Raw genomic sequence first — 22,183 nt, 5'->3', positions numbered from 1 at the left:
TCCAAGATAATTCTAACCCCTCCCTCCTACCTAGCCATCCATTTTTATTTCATTCATGTATGGATCTAAATGTCCCTGATGTATCTGCCTCTACCACCACCCCTGGCAGTGCGTTCCACTGTGTAATACCTTCTCTGTGTAATAAACCCACCTGACAATCACCTTAAAATTGCCACTGAGACTGGCCAATCCAAACTTAAGTCACTAAGATAGTATGAAGGGAAAAGCAATTACAGAGTGCAGGATAAAGTGTTACAGTACCAAGGAAATGCAATACAGATAGATACAAGGTAAAGAGGCACGATGAAATAAACTGGGAAAGCAAGATTTCACCTTTCTTTGTTATTTATTTAGAAATACAGCACAGGACAGGCCCTTCTGGCCCAACGAGTTGCACTGCCCAGCAGTCCATCTATTTAACCCTGGCCTAATCACAGGACAATTTACAATGACCAATTAACCCACTAACTGATTGTCTTTGGACTGTGGGAGGAAACCAGAGCATCCAGAGGAAACCCACGCCTTTCATGAGAACATGCAAACTCCTCACAGACAGTACTTGAATTGAACTCTTGTACTCCGGAATGCCCTGACCCGTAATAGCTTCACTATTGTGGTACACCATATTTTTATCATTGACGGGTCTCATCACTGTGGGACAGAAACTGTCCCTGAACCTGGTGGTATACATTTCAAGCTTTTAAATCTTCTACCCAATGGGAGGGGGAAGGGAGAACGTCTGGGATGGGTGGAAGTTTTGATTATGTTGGCTGCTTTCCCGGGTCAGCAAGAAATGTCAATTGTTGTCCTTCCGGTTGTTATTTTTCCAGGAATTGTTGCATAAACCACAGTAACACCTTTGCTTCTGGTACATGTCGGTTTTCTGGAGTGTTGTTGGGAGCCACACTAATTCCAGGTACCCAGACGACATTGCATCACATTGCTGCCTGATACTGGGTACTATGTGATGCTATTACAGCTCAGGGCATCAAGAGTTCAAAATTCAATCCCAATGTCCTCTAGTCCTTCCCATGGAATGTTTTCTCCAGATGAACCGAGTACCAACCTACCCAGGCAGGAAGGCCACATGCACAAATACAGCAATTTAGCCAAGTGCTAAGCACCACATTCCCAGAGAAATGTGTGGGTTTTCTCCAGGTCCTTTGAGTTCCTCCCACAGTCTGAAGACGTACCAGGTCGGTCAACTGGTCATTGTTAATTGTCCTGTGATTAGGTTAGGATTAAATTGCAGTTGCTGGGTGTTGCTGGGCTGTGTGGCTCAAAGGGCCAGAATGGCCTATTCCATGCTGTATCTCTAAATAGAACTAAACAATGAGCTAACCATCACAGGATCAGCTCATCTCTGACCCAAACTGTATTTGGCAAGTTCAGTTAGTTAGCCATCTGCACCATGGATAGTCCATGCAGGAGGAGGGGGGTTGGGCATGGGACTACTAACCATACCCCGTAAAAACTCAGAGCTACAGAAACGCCAACAGAAGCTCCAAAGACCTCATCCCTGACAGCGGAAGAGGCTTTGCTTAGAAGACATATGAGATCGTGTGGTGAAAATGGAAGCCACGGGCTGATCAAAGTTCCTCAGCCCAAGGACAGAGGACTCTGGCAAGCTGCTGTCGGCAGCCAATGCCCCATTCGGGGTGATGGGCTTAGTAGAAGTTAGTTATCTGGGAAATGGTGATGCACAATTAGGAAAAAAGAAATTGGATTTTAAAAAAAGCCATTTCCTGTTACAATAACCAGGAAACAATTGCTTTTCTGGTTATCATTACAGGATTATTTTTAAAACTTTCAAAGATGGAAACATCCCAACCTTGCATTCAAGATTGTTCAATGTCATTTCCTGTACACAAGTATAAGGAGAACAAAATAATTGTTATTCCGGATCTGATGCAGTACAAAACAAAAGCACAAGAGATATACACTAATAAAAAGACACACCGGAAATATAAATCCATTAGATAGCTTGTGTGTGTGTACATATGCATAGAATAGAACTTTATTGCCAAGACAAGAAGATTGTGGTGCTACTCCAGTCAGTGCAAATTTACAATGCATCTGGTACAGCTTAATTTTTTTTTAAAAATTCCACATTTATATGCAACAAGAGACTTCGACAGTCCATAACATTCAAAGGTCATTGGCAAGCCAGGGTGTAGCATTATTCAGTTACACAACAGCCCTCGGGAAGAAGCTGCTTTTCAGTCTTACTGCCTTGGCCAAGATGCTTCTGTATCTCTTACCAGGAGGCAGGAGATTAAACCGTGTCCAGGATGGGAAGGGTCTTTAATAATGTTACAAGTGCGTCGTAGGCATGAAGAGTTGTAGATTGTCTCCATGTCCAGCAGTTGAGACCTAATGATGTGCTGAGCCGTCCTAATCACCTGTTGGAGTGCTTTGTGATCTATCTAGCAGCAGCTAGAGAACCACACAGTCACTCTGTATGTCAGTATGCTCTCTATCACACATCAGTAAAAGTTGGCCAGCAATTTTTGGGACGGATTAGTTTTCCTTAAGCTATTGAACCTTCTCCGCTCTTGAGGTTGTGTTGACGGACCAAGAGTGCTCCTCAGTGATGTACATTCCCAAAAACTGAAAACAAGATGGCATGCAACTTGGACAGCAACCTCTTTTCAGACACCAAATCAGAGAGACCAGTTCCATCCCCACAACATCACTGGCCTTACGAATGAGTTTGTTGATTCTGTTGGTGTCTGCTGCCCTCAGCCTGCTGCCCCAGCACACAACAGCAAACATGATAGCACTGGCCACCACAGACTCGTAGAACATCCTCAGCATCGTCCGGAAGTTGTTAAAGGACCTCAGTCTCCTCAGGAAATAGAGACGGCTCTGACCCTTCTTGTAGACAGCCTCAGTGTTCTTTGACCAGTCCAGTTTATTGTCAATTCGTATCCCCAGGTATTTGTAATCCTCCACCATGTCCACACTGACCCCCTGGATGAAAACAGGGGTCACCGGTACCTTAGCTCTCCTCAGGTCTACCACCAGCTCCTTAGTCTTTTTCACATTAAGCCGCAGATAATTCTGCTCACACCATGTGACAAAGCTTCCTACTGTAGCCCTGTATTCAGCCTCATCTCCCTTGCTGATGCATCCAACTATGGCAGAGTCATCAGAAAACTTCTGAAGATGACAAGACTCTGTGCAGTAGTTGAAGTCCAAGGTGTAAATGGTGAAGAGAAAGGGAGACAAGACAGTCCCCTGTGGAGTCCCAGTGCTGCTGAATAGTGGGGCTTGTTCAGGACCTCTTGCCTTCCTGAAGTCAATTATCATTTCTTTTGTCTTCTTGATATTAAATGATAAGCTGTGGCCAGCACCAATCTAACAGTTTCTTCCTCTCTATATGGAGAATCATTATTGTTTGTGATCAGACCAATCATGGTTGTGTCATCTGTAAATTTCAGAATCACGTGCAGGAGTGCAGTCACAGGTGAAGAGAGTAGAGAAGTGGGCTCAGTACACACCCCTGCAGAGCACTGGTGCTCTGGGCTTGGGGTCGATGTGCACTTGCCTAGTTTCACTATCTGGGTATAATTAATGAGGAAGTCCAAGATCCAATTACAGGCTGATGTGCCGAAACCTAGATTGTGGAGCTTGACAGTCAGCTTGTTCGGTAGTATGGTGTTAAAGGCCAAGCTGTAATCAATGAAAAGCACCCTGATGTAGGTGTCTTTGTGCTCCAGATGTTCCAAGATAGCATGAACAGTGAAAGAAGTGGCATCTTCAGTGGATCTATTTACCCTGTAGGGAACCTGGTGCTAGTCCAAGGTAGTTGCAATTAAGTCCTTGATGTGGGACATTACCAACGTTTCCAAGCACTTGGCAAATATAGGAATGAGTGCCGCTGGTCTGTAGTCACATTGTCGCAGACGTCTTGGAGATTGGAATAAGAGTTGCTGCTTTGAAGCTTGCCGGAAACATAGCCTGGGACAGCGATAGATTGCAAATATCCGTCAGAACTTCTGCCAGCTGGTTGGCGCAGTCCCCAAGGAAAAGTCCGGGTGTGGCGTCTAACCCCACTGCTCTGCATACATTGACATTACGGAACACGCCTCACTTCATGTAGGTTTAGTGTGGGCGCAGTTCCTCCATCTGATGTTATGGTCTTCATCACTGTTTCCTTATTGTCCTTATCAAAGTGATCAAAGAAGCTGTTTAGCTCTTCGGCTGGTTTGGCGTCACTATGAGCAGAGCAGGAGAGTTTTCCTTTGCAACCTGAGATGGATCTGATCCCATCCCCAACACTTTGGTGATCTATGGCGTTATAGAAATACCTCAATCTGTACTTTGTGGTCTTGATGCCTCTCTTAAGATTCAATCAGGCCTCACTACGCGCCTTGGCTTCACCAGATCTGTAACCAACATCACAAGCTTTGATCAGATTCCATACCCTGTTGTTCATCCAAGGCTTCTGGTTCAGGAATACCCGGATGATTTTGGTGGTGATGACACTGTCTTCACAAAATTTGATGTAGCATATAATTGTGCTTGTGTAACTGGTGATGACTCCCTAAGGCCACACCGTCACTGTCCTGGAAGTTGGTTTCTCCTTCCTTACCACTGGTCTATAAACTGGGATTAGATGTAAAGACAGATCATTGGACAGTCCTGGGTGAGAGCATGGGAAGGCCCTATATATACTTGCGATGTTGGCGTCCACCTGGTCCAGTGTGTTTTTGCTCCTTGTAGGGCAATTCACTTTTCAATACATAGGAAATACTGCTTTAAGGTTGGCCAGATTAGAATTGCCAGCTACGATGAAGGCACCATCAGGGTGAGCAGCCAGTTGTTAACCATAGCATCATGCACTTGATCTACTGTTAAATTGCTGTTGGCCTGAGGGAGCCATCACCAGTCACACAGCCACAGTTATGTGCTACATCAAATTTTGCGAAGACAATGTCATCACCACCAAAAACATCCAAGTATTCCTGAACCAGAAGCCTTGGACGAACAACGAGGTACGGAACCTGATCAAAGCTTGGGACGCTGCTTACAGATCCAGTGATGCTGTAAAATGAACAGTGATTTCTCTCTGTAGATGAAAGGGCCTAAACTTTATTATTAGGTATTCCAGGTTGGGACAGCAGTAACTTTCAATAATGACTGATTTAGTACACCAGGCAGTGTTAACCTAAATACATAAAGCACCAACTAATTTCTTGCCCAAATCATGCATTCTGTCGGCTCAGAAGACCATTCGGCTGCTAGCCCAACAGCCACATCGGGTATTTGGTGGTCCAGCCATGTTTCTGTGAAGATCATAGCACTCTAGTAGGTTCAAGGCGAGTGTTAGTTGAACCTAGTCCATTTTGTGAGCAACTGACTGATCACAAACAGATGCCAGAGATGGTCACGTCACTGCAACCATCCTTCCATAATCACTTCCTTACATTCTATATCCAAGTAACAGAGACACACAGAGACAGAGCCCTTACCTGCCGGAGGCCAAGCCTTGATGTAACCTGTACAATGTACCACAACATACTGAGGGTCCCCTTCCTTCACAGGTCCCAGCCCATTCCTGAGAACAAAACAAACAGGGAGATGCATGTAAAGTCCCCAACAGGACAAATGATGCCCAATAGCAGATTCAAGAAGGCACTTCTTCAGTGAATTGTGAATTCCCCCACTCAAAAAGGGTGCGGTCACAGATCCTTTGGCACGCTGGGGAGGGATTGAAGAGTCAGTCTGGTGAAACAACTGACTCATCAACCAGCCAAACTGCACTCTGATTCACTTGTCCTGGGTTAACTAAAGCAAAACATTTGGACTTTCTTCCAGAGACAAACAACTGAAAAACAGTAAGAAGTCAGGCTGAACTTACAGAGAACCTTGTTTAGCACACCAAACACTGAGTGGACCTGATGCTATAAAGTGCAGAGAGAAATTTGAGATACAACAATCTATGATAATAGAATTGAAAGAGTGGCTGCTCTCCAACCTGAGAGCGTGAACATCAATTTTGCTAATATTTGGTAATTTCTCCCCTTCCCCTTCCACCATTCCACATTCTGGTTACCCTCTCATCTGCCCATCACGCTCCGATTCCCGCCCTCCCTTCCTTTCTTCTAAGGTCCACTGTCCTCCCCCATCAGATTCCTCCTTTTTTAGCCTTTTGCCTCTTCCACCTATCCCCGAGCAGATTTTTATTTCATTCCCCTACACCCACCCACCTTCCCCCTTGCCTGGTCTCACCTATCACCTGCCAACTTGGACTCCTCCCACCTCCTTACTCAGACTTCTGCCCCTTTCCTTTCTAGTCCTGACGAAGCTTGAAACATCAACTGTTTATTCCCCTTCCCGTAGATGCTGCCTGACCTGCTGAGTTCCTCTGCATTTCCAGCATCTGCAGAATCTCTTATGTTTCTGAGAGATGGTAACTCTGAAGGAATAGTGCAGTGGCTTTCCCTTTATTTCTTTACAATGGATAGAGGGATGGCACCAACCAGGTCTTTAAAATCCACACACAACACACACAAAATGCTGGAGCAACTCAGCAGGTCAGGCAGTATCTTTGAAAATTAATAAACAGTCAACATTTCAGGCAGAAACTCTTCACCAGAACAGTCTTTACAAAAAACATTAACCGTTTATACCAGGGGTCCTCAACCTTTTTTTGCAACGCGGATCGGTTTATTATTGACCGTTCTTGCGGACCGGCCAACCGGGGGTGGGGGGTGGGGGGGCCAGGGTTGCCAACAGACAAAAGTAGCAAATACGTTGTGTTTACCCCGAGAAAGACTACAATGACCATGAAGCCTTGCGCAGGCGCCAGTGCGCATGCGTGTGCCTGCTGACTTTTTTCTACGCCGATTCTGTTTGGGGGCGGGGGGGGGGGGTAATCACAACCGGGATATCGGTGATAAGTGGCTAATACACTCAATTTTGTTTCTAAAAGGGTTTATCTAACGAATTTAATATTAAACACACAGCACATATTTCTCTTGCACTAATATAGTGATAAGTCAATTATCAGTGGAGGACAGGGGAGCTTGAAGTAAGCGTTGAATGAACTTCCAGTAGAAGTGGCAGAAACAGGTTCAATATTATCATTTAAAGAAAAATTGGATAGGTATATGGACAGGAAAGGAATGGAGGGTCATTGGCTGAGTGCAGGTCGGTGGGACTAGGTGAGAGTAGCGTTCGGCACGGACTAGGAGGGCAGAGATGGCCTGTTTCCATGCTGTAATTGTTATATGGTTATATAAGTAAGTCAATAGCATCATAACATTTTAAGTAACGTTTGGATATTAAACACACAGCACATATTTTCCCCGTATGAACATATAAAATCATTGCAACACACCAATATCGCTGAATCAATGGGTGCCCTGGGCTTGTTTTCCTGCAACAAGACGGTGCCATCGAGGGGTGATGGGAGACATCGATACTCGAAGGGGGTTCCTTATGTCCAGTCTATTCCGCAATTTAGTTTTTGTTGCATTCATTGCAGAGATATGTTGGAAATGGAAGCAACGTTTTCAGTGCTTTCGTGGCTATCTCAGAATATTTAGCCTTGACTTTGATCCAGAATGCCGACAGAGATGTTATGTCAAACATACGTTTCAGCCTGCCGTCATTTGCAAGCTCGAGGAGTTGATCTCCTTCCCGCGCTGACATGGATTTCGCGCGGGTAATGACCTCGCATACGTTCAAGCTCAACAGTGCGTGACAGGGAATGAGGAAAGGTGCAGCTGACTCATATCACCAAATCATATCATTTCCTCGTGGCCCGGTAGCGCATGCTTTGCGGCCCGGTGGTTAGGGACCGCTTGTTTATACATTTCTACAAATGCTGCCTGACACACTGAATTCCTCCAGCATTTTGTGGGTGTTGCTTTGGATTTCCAGCATCTGTAGAGACCCCCCTATATTTGCAGTAATGCTAGAAAGATGGTGAACCCTGTAGAATTTTCCCTATTTCTGCATAAATATGACCTAAAATGTGATCAGGTCTTCACGCAAGTCCTAAAACTGGATAAAGAGAACCCAATTAAATATATAGCTCAAAAAACTTCATACTTGTTCATTTATTTATTGAGAAAAATTATCCAATACGATGTGTATTTGTTGGAAAAACTATGTGAATCTCTGGGGTAATGCCTTCTGCAAAAGCTATTTGGAGTCAGATGTTCCAATCAATGAGATGAGATTGAAGTTATGGGTTGTAGTGGTGACCTGTCCTATAAAAAAGACACATAAAGTCAGGTTACTGGCACAGCCTGTTCTTCTAAGGATCTACTGGATGTGCACCATACCTCAACCAAAACAACTTTCAGAGAATCTTAGAGAATTGTAGAGATACATGAAGCTGGAAAAGACTACAAAAGCATGTCTAAAGATCTAAGTGTTCATCAGTCTACCGTAAGAGAAACTGTCTACAAATGGAGTAAGGTCAGTACCGTTGCTACTCTCCCTAGGAGTGGGCGTCCTGCAAAGATTACACCAAGAGTACAATGTGCAAATCTGAAGGAGATGAAAAAGAACCCAAAGGTAACAGCAAAAGGACCTGCAGAAATCTTAAGCACTTGCTGAAGTCCCCGTTCATGTGTCCACTATAAGAAAAACACTGAACAAGAATGGTGTTTATGGAAGGACACCACGGGGGAAACCACTGCCCTAAAAAAAAACAGGTTTGCATGTCTCAAGTTTGCAAAAGACCACCTGGATGTTCTAAAACATTTCTGGGACTATGTTCTGTGGACAGATGAGACAAAAGTTGAACTTTTTGGTAGAACTGCACATTGCTATGTTTGGAGGAAAAAGGGCACTGCACACCAACACCAGAAACTCATCACAACTGTGAAGCACGGTGGAAGCAACATCATGGTTTGCTGCATCAGGGCCTGGACAGCTTGCAACCACTGTGGGAACAATGAATTCAAAATTGCATCAAGACATTTTACAGGATAATATAAGGGTAGCAGTCCGTCACCTGAAACTTAATAGAAGTTGGATAATGCAACAAGACAATAGTCCAAAAGACAATGTTGCGGAAGGACCTGAAACAAGCAGTTCACGCAAGGAAGCCCACCAACATCCCTGAGTTGAAGCAGTTTTGTAAGGAAGAATGGCCTAAAATTCCTCCAAGACGACGTGCAGGACTGATCAACAGTTACCAGAAACGTTTGGTTGAAGTTACTGCTGTACAATGGGGTCACACCAGTTACTGAAAGCAAAGGTTCACATACTTTTTCCAACAAATACATGTAATATTGGATCATTTTTCTCAATAAATGAGCAAGTATAATTTTGTGCTATTTATTTAATTGGGTTCTTTTTATTGGTTTTAGGACTTAGGTGAAGATCTGATCACGTTTTAGGTCATATTTATGCAGAAACAGAGAAAAATCTATAGTTCACAAACTTTCTAGCACCACTGGGTTGAAAATCATAGCTAGCTTTAAAAAGTAGAGGGCATAGGTATTTATGGGAGGGTCTAGACGTTGGGCTATCACTACAAGACGAATTGCTGGAAAATCTGGCACAGGATTTAGGAGAAATTCCTTTAGCCAGGGGACCGTCGAAATGTGGGGTTCACGCCGATGGGGATGGGCCAAGATGAACAGTGGGAATACAATAGGCACACTGCAGAGGTGGGGCAAGATGGAGAGGGCGCTGCTGCCGGGCAAGGAGTACCTGTATCGGTTCCTCAGGTAGGTAAGCCTACTCATGGACCCAGAATCCACACTGGCATTTCCACATCTGAAACAAAGGTAAAAACACCAATTTAAATAAACACACACACTCTTAATCAATGCAGAAGGATATCATCACAAGGCAATCTTATGGGTGACATGGGCATAATACTAGAAGGCAGCTGCAAGGTAAAAGATTAGTTTGCTAGGCCATGTAGTCTACTCTTGCTCACATCTGTATTCTTATCCTTCGACCAAACTGTGCACATGAGAAAGAATTCCCTGTCTACGTACAGAGCAACAAACCTCTGCAGGAACTCAGTGAGTCAAAGCATCCATGTAGGGAAAAGGATGGTGGATATTTCAGGTTGAGACTCTGCATCAGGATTTCTAATGTCACCTGCGTTTTCACCCCACTCACGGACGCTGCTCGATCTACCAAGTTCCTGTAGCAGTTTGATTCTGGCTCCAGATTCAAGCACATGATGATTCAGAAATCCTGATGGTTCAGCATTCTGGCTCACTAGAGAATATCTGCTGCACTTCCCTCCCTGCCCCACCCATGGGACCCTGGTTCCCTTCCTCTACTCCCTTCCCACCAGAACCCCAGTTCTTTAAAACCTACCAGGTTCACTGGAAAATTTGAAATGATGCTACCTAACATCTGAAAATATCCCATGGTCTGTTGGGAGATCAATAAAAATAACTTCCAATAGTTTAGAAAACCCGCTAGTCCAGCAGCAAAATCACACGGATCTATCAGAGTTTTCACTTCTCTTGGCGCTGCTGGTTTGAAGTTTTGCAACACTGACTTCTCCCTAAAGCACAAGCTCTCCCGCCCAAAAGTCTTCTACTTCCCAGAGGACTGGCAGAGCCAGCTGTGGAAAGCTGGTCAGGAGCCCTCTCCAGTTTGGCGAGGGTGAAAGACAGTCAATAAGCAGGAAAGTGGCTCGAGGCTCCCTCTATTCACTTCACTGACCTGACTCTGCAGATGAACGAACGGCGAGAGCCCATGCACATCCTCATGGAGGACTGCTGGCCTTCCTTCTTCACAGTGCCAGTTTTCAGATCCAAAATTCGACCTGTCCCGCCCAACAGAATAAACAATTAATCCCAACTTGTTAACAGAACTTTTCCAGTCTTCTCCAACATTCAGCTTGAATTTCAGAGCTACTTGGCTAATTCATGTCCGATTCAACCATCACTCAGTGTCATCTGAGCAACACTGACCGTTACGTGCCTTTTGAAATTATCTATGCTACTAAACCCTTGCTGGGTCCCACTACCTCAGAATCAGATTTAACATCACTGGCATACATTGAGAAATATGTAGTTTTGTGACGGCAGTGTAGTGCAATACATAATATGAATACAAAAATATATATAATTAAAATTAAAGTTTAAAAAAAAGGAGGAAAATAGTGAGATCATGTACATGTGTTCATTGCCCATTCAGAAATTTGATAGCAGAGAAGAAGCTGTTCCTGAAACATTGACCGTGTATCTTCAGGCTCCTGTACCTCCTCCCTGATGGCAGCAATCCTTAATGATGGATGCCACCTTTTTGAAGCATTGTGTTTTCAAGGTGTTCTCACTGCTGGGGAGGCTATTGCCCATGATGGAGCTGGTTGAGTTTAGAACATTCTGCAGCCTTTTCCGATCCTGTGCAGTGGCCCTCCATACCAGACAGTGATGCAACCAGTTAGAATGCTCCCCATGGTATATCTACCTCTCTCTGACCTCCCACAGCCCCAAAAATCTCTTGAGATCTCTGAGTTCCTCAATTTCAGCTTCACAGTCATCCCCCACCTGCAGCTTCCCGGTCTATAATTACAATTGCTCAGCTTGGAAACCAGTTCTTTAACCTATAAATTCCACACCAATGCTCAAGCACCCAACTAAACTAATGCCATCTATTTTATTCATTCGTCAACCCCCTTCCAGATTCTACAATGCACTGGGGTCAAGGGTGAGTGTACCTCTTCCCTTTACCCAACAGGGGCTGCAGAGTAGCATATATTCACTCTATGTCCTCAACACTTTATATACCTTGAGGGTCATCCCTCCAGTCCCACTTTGCCCAACCTCTCCTTATAACTCAGGCTCTCAAGTCCAAGCAACATTCTCGTACATCTTCTCTCCACTCTTTCAAACTTAATGACATCTTCACTATAACAGGGTGACCAAAACAGTACACAACACTCCAGGGGCAGCCTCACCAACATCTTGTACAACTGTAACACATAGAAACATAGAAAACCTACAGCACAATACAGGCCCTTCAGCCTACAAAGCTATGCCGAACATGTCCTTACCTTAGAAATTACCTAGGGTTACCCATAGCCCTCTATTTTTCTAAGCCCCATGTACCTATCAAGGAGTCTCTTAAAAGACCCTATCGTATCTGCCTCCACCACCGCTGCTGGCAACCCATTCCACGCACTCACCACTCTCTGCATAAAAAAAGTTACCCCCAACATGTCCTTTGTGCCTACTTCCAACCACCTCTCATGCTAGCCATTTTAGCTCTGGGAAAAAGCCTCTGACTATCCACACGGTCAATGCCTCTCATCATCTTGTACACCTCTATCAGGTCACCTCTCATCCTCCGTCGCTCCAAGGAGAAAAGGTTGACTTCACTCAACCTATTCTCATGAGGCATGCTCCCCAATCCAGGCAACATCCTTGTAAATCTCCTCTGCACCCTTTCTATGGTTTCCACAGCCTTCCTGTAGTGAGGTGACCAGAACCGAACACAGTACTCCAAGTGGGATCTGACCAGGGTCCTACTTAGCTGCAACATTACCTCTTGGCTCTTAAACTCAATACCATGGTTGATAAAGGCCAATGTGGAACATTATGGGGTTCTGGCTGAGATGAGGCAGTCTCAAGCTTATCGAGGCCTGGTTACCCAAATGGACCCTCTCTGCTCCTATTCTTTTATGTTCTATTCCAAATGGTACTTAAGAATCAAACACCTTGGGGTCGCAGTCATACGTACCAACGACTGGGAAAGAAAGCAGATTCCCTTCACTAAAACCAAATTTTATGAAACAATTAACCTGTACTTCATCTCTGTCAACTCTTACCAATTTTTAATCGATGCATCATGGCTTGCTGCTGCAACTTCTCCGCACATGAATGCAAGGAACCGCAGAGAGAGAGAGAGACAGCTCAGTACATCACAGTAATCACCCTCCTTTCTATGGACTCTATCTACACTTGTCGCTGCCTCAGTAAAGCAGCCAGCATAATCAAAGACACCACCCACCCTGGATGTTCTCTTCTCTCCTCTCCCATCAGGCAGACGGCACAAAAATGCCTGAAAGCACATACCACCAAGCTCAAAGACAGCTTCTATCCCACAGTTTTAATCACACTCTTGAATGGACCTCCTGTACGATAAAATTGGCCACACAACCTACTTCATTATGATCCTGCATGTTGTTATTTACCTGTACTGTACTTTTTCAGTAACCTTTACACCTTATTCTGCATATTAATGTTTTACTTTATTCTATTTCAATACCCTGTGTAATGATTTGACCTTTATGAATAGTATGCAAGATAAGCTTTTCACTGTATCGAGGCACACGTGACAATATTAAACAAATTCCAATTTATGTTTCAGTAGTGTAAACGTATTTAATCAAAAGCAGAATTACCAGAACAACTCAGTCAGACAACCAATATCTCTGGAAATGAACCTGCCTAGCAGATCCAAATAGTTAACTGGATTCTCTTTCTGCAGATGCTGTTGGACGGGCTGAAAATTCTGGCCGCATTTCCATTTTGGTTTTGGATTCCAGCACTCATTTTCCATAAGTTTCCTGGCCGTTATGATAGGATCATTATTCAGGGCTCGAATTGAGTAATTCAGTAACGCAACCAGCAGTCAGTATCATTGTGAGTCATAAGTAAAACAGTATGTGATAGTTGCTCCAGAGGAGTGTTTTGCTACGTTAAAACCGCACCCTTAAGATGCACATTCCTCTAGATCTTTGGACACAGTCTGTATTGTAGCAGTAATAACAGAAACAAACTTGTCTGTGTAGCCAGATTCTGCCCTAACTTTACGTTTGAAGGTGCCACATCTCGAATAATGATGAGACTGTGTAGAGGAAGGAGATAAAGAGCTTAGGGACATGGTGTCATGACAACAACCTCTCCCTCAATGTCAACAAAAAAAAGAGCAGGCCATTAATTTCAGCAAGTGGGGTAGTGTAGTACCTACATCAGTAGTGCTGAGGTTGAGAGTTCCAAGTTCCTAAGAATAATCATCAGTAGCCTGCTTTGACCCAACCACATCAATGCCACTGCCAATAAAGCTCTAATAACACCTCTACTTCCTCAGGAGGCTAATGAAATTTGGCATATCCCCTTTGACCTTCACCAATTCATCCATGCATCACAGAAAGCATCCCATCTGGGTTGGGTGCATCATGGCTTGGAATGGTATCTGCTCTGCCCATGACCACAAGAAACTACAGACAGTTGTGGACACATCAGGGAAACCAACCTCAGTTCTAGACACTCTGTCTATACTTGTCACTCTCTGCCTCAGTAAAGTAGTCAACATAATCAAACATCCCACCCTCCTCGGACATTCAGTTACAGGACTCTACAACTCATCTTCTGAACATTCATTACTTCTTTCAGAAAGGCTTGTCTCAGAAAGGCAGCGTCCATTATTAAGGATCTCCAGCACCCAGGACATGCCCTTTTCTCACTGTTACCATCAAGTAAGAGATACAGAAGCCTGAAGGCACACATTCAGCGATTCAGGAACAGCTTCTTCCCTGCCATCCGATTCCTAAATAGACATTGAAGCTTTGGACACTACCTCACTTTTTTAAAAAATATACAGTGTTTCTGTTTTTCCACATGGTTTTAAAATCTATTCAATACACATAATTGATTTACTTGTTTATTTATTATGTTTTATTTTATTTATTTTTCTCTCTCTGCTAGATTATGTATTGCATTGAACTGCTGCTGCTAAAGTTAACAAATTTCACATCACATGCCAGTGATAATAAACCTGATTCTGATTCTTAATTATTATTTTGTTTTTTTTTCTTTTTGATTTTGCACAAAACATATTTTGCATATTGGTTGTTTGCCCATCTTTGTGCAAACTAGTGTGCTTCTTTCATTACAAGAAAATAAATTTCATGATCGTATATGGTGATGTATATGTATATACTTTGATAAAACATTTACTTTGAACTTCAGGCAGAAGATTAAAAAAGCCTGAAAGTGCACATCACTAGGCTCCGACAGCTTCTTCTCACTGAGTCTTGTAACAGAGAAGAAGATAGAAGAGAAGGACATTCATTTTGAACAGAGATGAGGAGGAATTTATTGAGCCAAAGGGTGGTGAATTTGTAGAATTCATTGCCAAAGACAGCTGTGGAAACCAAGTCATTGGGTATATTTAAAGCAGAGGTTGATGGGTTCCTGATTAGTCGGGGTTTCAAGGGAGAAGGCAGGAGAAAGGGGTTGAGAAATATAACAAATCAGTCATTATGGAATGAAGGAACAGAATCAATGGGCTGAATGGCCTAATTATGCTCCTATGTCTTATTGAACTATGATCATTGTCTTACTGAGCTACCCCATGAGAACGGACTCCTGACCTCACAACGTACCTTGTTATTGCCTTGCAACTTGTTTTCTGCCTACACTGCCCATTTTCAGTAACTATAGCACTTTATTCTGCATTCTGGCATTGTTTTGCCCTGCACTACTTCAATGCACTGTTGCAAGGAAGTGATCTGTATGGACGGCATGCAAAACAAGCTTGTCACCTTTCCTTGGTACACATGACAATAATAAACCAGTTTACGGAACGAAGGAACAGCTGACTGACACTAACCAGGTTCAGCAATACAGGCACAGGGCAAGGCAGTCGGAAGTGACAGAACGGTGCCCAGTCACCTGCATTTACCTGTCATCGCGTTCTCATTGGTGGAGAGCTGTTCCCGCAGCTTCTCCACGTCATCCGGGTGGACCTGGCTGTACAGGGTGTTGCCGAACCACTCTGACTGAGGCTGATTGAGGACTGGGGTGACCGAGTCCGACACGTAGATTATCTTTCCCGTCTCGCACGCCACCACGAAGAGGAATCCATCCGCTGCTTCCAGGATCAGGTGCTTCAGCTCCTTGGGTGAATAAGGAAAGAGAAATATCTCATTAAACACTATCCGCTGAACTATACCGGCTCTCCAAACCTGCAGGGTAACTGCCCTGGATGGTCAAGTCTCAACTCAATACCACTCTCTCTTGCTTCCAGAAGGCCAAAATCAGGCCTGCCCCCTCAACCACTACCAATTTATAATCGATGCACTATAGGACACATCCTATCTGGATGCATAACAGCTTGGTCTGGCAATTACTCCGTCCATGACTCCCGTGCATCAGTAATATTCGAGTAATCTTGTAAATATATTGTTTGATTAAGCATTCTTTGTTGCTTATATAATGAATTATGGTTGTATGCAAAAAAAAAGCATGAATTACATACATGACTCTACCACATGATACTTGCATTACTTAAAGCAACATGAACTAAGACTCGCATCATTTTGAACTGTCTTATTATTGCAGCCTGGTTTTATGTTTTAAAGTTACAAAACATCACAAAGACCATCAGAAAAGGCAGAGAGTTGTGGACACAACTCTGCAGATCATATAAACCAGCCTCCCTTCTATGGATTCTGGCTATACTTCTTGTTGCCTCAGTAAAGCAGCCAGCACAATCAAATACCTCTCCCTCCCTGGACATTCTCTCTTCTCCTCTCTCCCACTGAGCAGAAGATACAAAGGCCTGGAAGCATGCACAACGAGTTTCTACCCCACTGTTATGACTGGTGAATGGTACCCTGATAGTATAAGATACAGTTTAAGATGCAGATAGACAGATTTTTGCATAACAGGGGAATTAAAGGTTCTGGGGAAAAGACAGATAGGTGGAGCAGAGACCACAGTTTAGTCAGCCATGGAGGAGGCTTGATGTGTCAGATGGCTGTCTCCTGCTCCTACTTCTTATGTTATTAGATAGACTCTTGATTTCACAATCTACATGGTTATGACGCAGCACCATATTTTCAACCTGTACTGCACACTATAGCTGTTACCAAACTATCACAACCGCTGGGAAAGTTATGAAAGTTTTGAAAACCGAGTGCTGGAATCTGAAACCAAAATGTAAATGCTACCAGAGACCTCAGTCAGCATAGCAGCATCCGCAGAAAGAGAATCCAGTTAACATTTTGGATCAGCGAAAGAGTTTTGTTCCCCACTTGTGGTTGCTTGGAAAGTTAATTATGTTTATTCTACTGAAACCCAGATTGGAAACCTTGTATCTACTAAAGTAGTGGTATTAATTATTGTCACATGCACCAAGATACAGTGAAAAGCTGGTCTTGCATACTGTTTATACAGATCAAATTACTACACAGCACATTGAGGTAACTTAAGATAAAAACAAAAACAATGTGGAATAAATGTAAAAGCTACCGAAAAAGTGCTGCGTGGGTAAACGATAAAGTTCAAGGCCATAACGAGGTAGAGTGCAGAGGTCAAGGATCCACCTTACCCTCAAGCCTAGTGTACATTGCTTCAGGCTGCTGTATCTTCTACTCGATGGCGGGGGAAGAAGATAGGCTAATTGCAAAGGGTCAAGGAAGGATGGAGTTGATGTGCGGCATGACCACCCTTTGGAAGCACTTCACGATGGCAGAGTTTAGAACCACTGGGCAGTAGTTACAGTACGGTATCTTGTTTTTCTTGAATACCAGAGTGATAATGTTCTTCTTAAAGCAGGTCAGAGAGTGAATGGGAAGGATAGGTGCTCCATAGCTGCAGGCAACAAGGATTGACAAGCTACTACCACCCTTACCCATGAGCCCACCTACCTGGTCCGTGAGGAAGGAGGGTTTGTAAGTGCCATCGACTGAGGTGTTGCCTGTTCCCCGCAGTGACTTCATGTGGGACACGGCCATGCGCAGGATCGTCAGCTTGTCTGGCTTACGGGCCAGGGCGCTGCAGGTGGGCACCATGTCTGATAGCTCCGTGATGTACGCCGTCATCTTGTTCCGCCGGCGTCGTTCGATCTCACTGTGGTTTTCCCTGGAGAGCAGGAACCAGAAAAATCAGAGACCGAAAACAAAAGACAATGATCAACTTACAAAACCATAAGACACAGTAGCAGAATTAGACCAACCAGCCCAGAGTTTGCACCACAATGCAATCATGACTCTTTTCTCTCCCCCCACTCCACATAAACCCATTCTCTCTGTAAACCTTAACCCCCTCACCAAACAAGAATCGTATCAAACTCTGTTCTAAATAAACTCGGACTTGGCCTCTACATGTCTGTGGCAATGAATTCCACAGGATCACCACCATCTGGCTAAAGAATTTCCTCCTCATCTCTGTTCTAAAGGGACATCCCTGTATTCTGACGCTGTTCCCTTGGATCCTAGACTCTCCCACTATTGAAACATCCTCTCCATATTCACTCTATCCAAGCCTTCCACTATCCAAATAGACTTCAATGTGATACCCATCCCTCACACCATTCTTCAGATTTCCAGCTAGTACAGGCCAAAGGCATTAAATGCTCTTCATAAATTAAACCTTTCATTCCTGGGATAATTTTATAAAGCACCTCTCCAGGCCAGCACACCCAAAATTGCTGAAAATGTTCTAAATTCACACTTTTATTTCAATGACTTGCATGTCTGCAGAACTTTTCACAAGCTCACAAGGCATGATAACAGTCTATACAGTGCCTGAAATCTGTTACAACCGGGTGAAAACAACCTGCCAGGTATCAATATCACTGGCAGGCTCTCCAGTACTTCCACACTGGCATGGCGATCAAATGTATGTGCTTTCTTGGCATCTAGGAAGATTCAGCATGTCCACAAGAATTTTGTTAAATTTCTACATACAATAGGAAGTATCCGGCTTGGCTGCATTTCAGACTGGTGTGGAAACTGCTCAGAGATGGACCATCAGAATCTACACTGCCCAGTCCTTCACAGGCTCCTCACTTCCTCCCATCCAGTCCATCTTCAAATTGCATTAACTGTAACAGCATCGTCAGGGTTGCCTGCCACCCGGGTCATTCCCTTTTTCTCCTTCTACCTTCTGACAGAAGATAGAGGAGCTCAAAAGTCTGGATGTCCAGGCTCAAGAACGGCTTCTTCCCCACTGCTGTCGGACTCCTGAACCGATCACCTCTCTCATATCTCCTTCCCGGCAAAGCTGGCAAGTTCTGCAACCTCTTTCAATATTGTCAATTTAGCATTTCTCTGTAGCTGTTACACTTTATGCTGCATTGTTATTGTTTTACCTTGTATTCCCTTGATGCACTGTGGAATAATCTGATCTGTATGAACAGAATGCAAACCAAGCTTTCTACTGCATCTGAGTACAGGTGACTATAGTAAACCAGCACCAATTCAGTTTGCACTCCTGTACTTTGTACTATTTCATTGCTTTTATGCATGCCATATTTATTGTTGTACTTATTATTCCCATGTCATTTATTATTCAAATGATGACCCCCCCCCCTACAAAAGCTCATAAGGAAGTCACCATTACCTTGCAAATCTCTCTTTGTCATTGGGCCCTTGATCATCATCGCACCTGGATAGAAAGACCACAAGAAGTTAACACCTTCTACATCCCAACTACCTTTGACAGACAATCATCCATCTGAACTACTCATCCAAACTTTCAGCTTGCAAAAGAAACAGAAGTTCTTGTTTTGTAAAAACCTCATTCTCTGAATGTAAAGGGTACAACCTGCTGCCACTCCAGTGGCTCGGGGAATAAATGTTTACTATAGTGGACAAATCAAGTGGTCTGCTATGTTCTGAGTGGTTTCAAGCATTGCGCGTGCTGCTGGCGCTGCACTCAGCCAGGAAAGAGAGGGCATTCCTTCAGGTACCTGCCCTGTGCCTGAACTTTAAGTATTGGTCCCATCTTATCAGACATACTCTACCCAATTCAAATCCCCCTGACTCTCTGCTACTTAAAGCTAAAGTGTCTCCGCTCATTTCAAGAGCCTAGGACCCCAAGTTTTATGTATTTAGATACAACAGGGTAACAGGCCTTTCTAGCCCCAAAAGAGCACACTGCCCAGTTACATCAATGTGATCAATTAACATAATAACCTGCACGTCTTTGGAATTTCGCAGGAAACTGGAGCACATCAAGGAAACCCACATGGTCACAGGGAGAATGTACATATTCGTTACAAACAGTAGCGGGAATTCAACCCAGGTTGTTGGCGCTGTAACAGTGTTACGCTAACCAGTACACTACTGCGCTGCTTATTTTTGTTAATCATTTCACCTTCCACAGATGCTGCCTGATCTGTTGAGCGTCTCTGAGAATTTTCTGGTTTTACTTACATCATACACTGAATGGCAGTTTCTCTACATCAACAGTCACAGTGCAGTTCTGACCATTTGGGGCAGTAGTAAGAAATCAGAAGTTTTATAGTTCCATCCAATCCCCTCTCCCCCACTTCAACTACCACCGTCGTGGATCGGAGAAAGCAAATGAGATGGCCATAGTAAAATTTAATAGTTTAAAGAATAAATTGAGAGTTGCACCAACCTGGGGAACTTGCTGCTTCCTTCACCATCATCATCATCATCAAAATCCAGCCTGGAACAAAAGAACAATTAATCACAGCTAAATGCAATGGATTGACAATGGTTTCTGCAGAAATGCAAAGTAAAATGAACTAATGAATGTATACATGTGCGTACTGTCAGTATGAAACATGAATATTACATTTCACAATGACAGTATGACGAAGTGGACCCCCATTATCCAGGAAATAGCCTCTTCTCATTACTACCATCAGAAAGGAGGCAAAGGAGCCTGAAGATCAACACCCAATGTTTCAGATCCGCCATCAGATTTCTCAATGGATAATGAGCCCAGGAACACTATCTCACTATTTTTTCCCTGCTTTTTACACTACTTTATTGAACTGATTTTATATATTTTGTGTGTGTGTGTGTGTGTGTGTGTGTGTGTGTTTACACACACACAAAACACCGTGCAAAAATCTTATAATGGATATATAATGGATGCTAAGACTTTTGCACAGTACTGCATTTGTCAATGTAGAGTAGACAGCGAATTTATAAATCTGGCAGGAGCAAAGGATGTTGGGAATGCCAAGAGTGGAGCACCAGGGGAGGAGTGTGGGGAGGATGTTAGAGGAGACACACCCAGCCCTCAGTCACCGGGCAAGGTCATTTGATTCCAAACAATTGGGTTTTTGCTTATTACAGAATGACCCTCTGGTACTTCCCACTACCACCACTCTCCCTCTTTCTAACCAAAATTCCCTTCTCCCTGTCCCCTTTATAGTCCACAATAGAGACTCATATATGACAGGGGTCCCCAACCTTTTTTGCACCGCGGACTGGTTTATTATTGACAATATTCTTGCGGACCGGCCGACCGGGGGGGGGGGGGGGGGGGTTCAAGTAGGGTTGCCAACTTTCTCACTCCCAAATAAGGGAATAAGGGACAAAAGTAGCCATCAAATGCGGGACACTTGTGTTTACCCTGAGAAAGACTACCATGATCATGAAGCCTTGCGTGGGCACCTGCGTGTACGTGCCGATTTTTCCCTACGAATCAGTTTTGGCTTAATCTTCCCGATTCTGTTAAGTGAAACTACACTGTACATACATTATTTCTAGTTTATATAGGCTGTGTATTTATCATATCATTCCTGCTTTTACCATATGTTAGTGTTATTTTAGGTTTTGTGTTATTTGGTAGGTTATTTCAAGCTCCACAGTGCGTGACAAAGAATGAGGAAAGGTGCAGCTGACTCATATCATTTCATATCGCCAAATCATATCGTTTCCTCGCGGCCCAGTAGCACATGCTTTGCAGCCTGGTACTGGTCCACAGCCCAGTGGTTGGGGACCGCTGATATATGAAACACAAAAGAATCTGCAGATGCTAGAAATACGAAGCAACAACGCAGAATGCTGGAGGAACTTAGTAGGCCAGGCAGCATCTATGGAAAAGAGTAAACGGTTGACGTTTCGAACCAAGACCCTTCTTCAGAACAGATACGGGAAAAGTCAGAGTAAGAAGGTGGGAGGAGGGGAGGAAGTAGTACATGATGGCAGGTGATAGGTGAAACCGGGAGAGGGGGAGGGAGTGAAATAAAGAGCTGGGTAATTGGTTGGCGAAGGAGATAAAAAGGCCTGGGGGAGGGGGAATCTGATAAAGGAAAGAGGGAGGAGATGGGCAGGTAAGAAGATAAATTCAGAGAGGGAAACAGGAATGGGGAATGGTGGTGGTGGTGGTGTGGGGGGGGGGGGTTGCAATTATCGTAAGTTTGAGAAATCAATGTTCATGTCATCAGTTTCAAGGCTACCCAGATGGAATATAATGTATTAGTCCTCCAACCTGAACGTCGCCCCTTTGCTGCAGGAGAGGCCACG

General features: G+C 43.9%; 1 protein-coding gene across 4 annotated transcripts in view; it reads right to left on the bottom strand.

Annotated features, from left to right (window-relative positions):
* Positions 1-22,183, bottom strand: part of LOC140212568 (aryl hydrocarbon receptor nuclear translocator-like) — a 79,987-nt gene that overhangs the window by 36,864 nt on the left and 20,940 nt on the right. For all 4 annotated transcript variants that reach the window (XM_072283555.1, XM_072283560.1, XM_072283538.1 and 1 more), the window contains exons 3-9: positions 20,319-20,369; positions 19,296-19,340; positions 17,600-17,813; positions 15,631-15,844; positions 10,660-10,762; positions 9,682-9,747; positions 5,478-5,563 (exon numbers count right to left, since the gene is read on the bottom strand). In XM_072283555.1, the coding sequence (XP_072139656.1) occupies positions 5,478-5,563; positions 9,682-9,747; positions 10,660-10,762; positions 15,631-15,844; positions 17,600-17,813; positions 19,296-19,340; positions 20,319-20,369 (779 nt within the window). The remainder of the gene's footprint in view (positions 1-5,477; positions 5,564-9,681; positions 9,748-10,659; positions 10,763-15,630; positions 15,845-17,599; positions 17,814-19,295; positions 19,341-20,318; positions 20,370-22,183) is intronic.

This window comes from Mobula birostris, chromosome 2, assembly GCF_030028105.1.
Source record: "Mobula birostris isolate sMobBir1 chromosome 2, sMobBir1.hap1, whole genome shotgun sequence".
Lineage (NCBI taxonomy): Eukaryota > Metazoa > Chordata > Chondrichthyes > Myliobatiformes > Myliobatidae > Mobula > Mobula birostris.
This window is presented reverse-complemented; position numbering and strand designations above follow the sequence as displayed.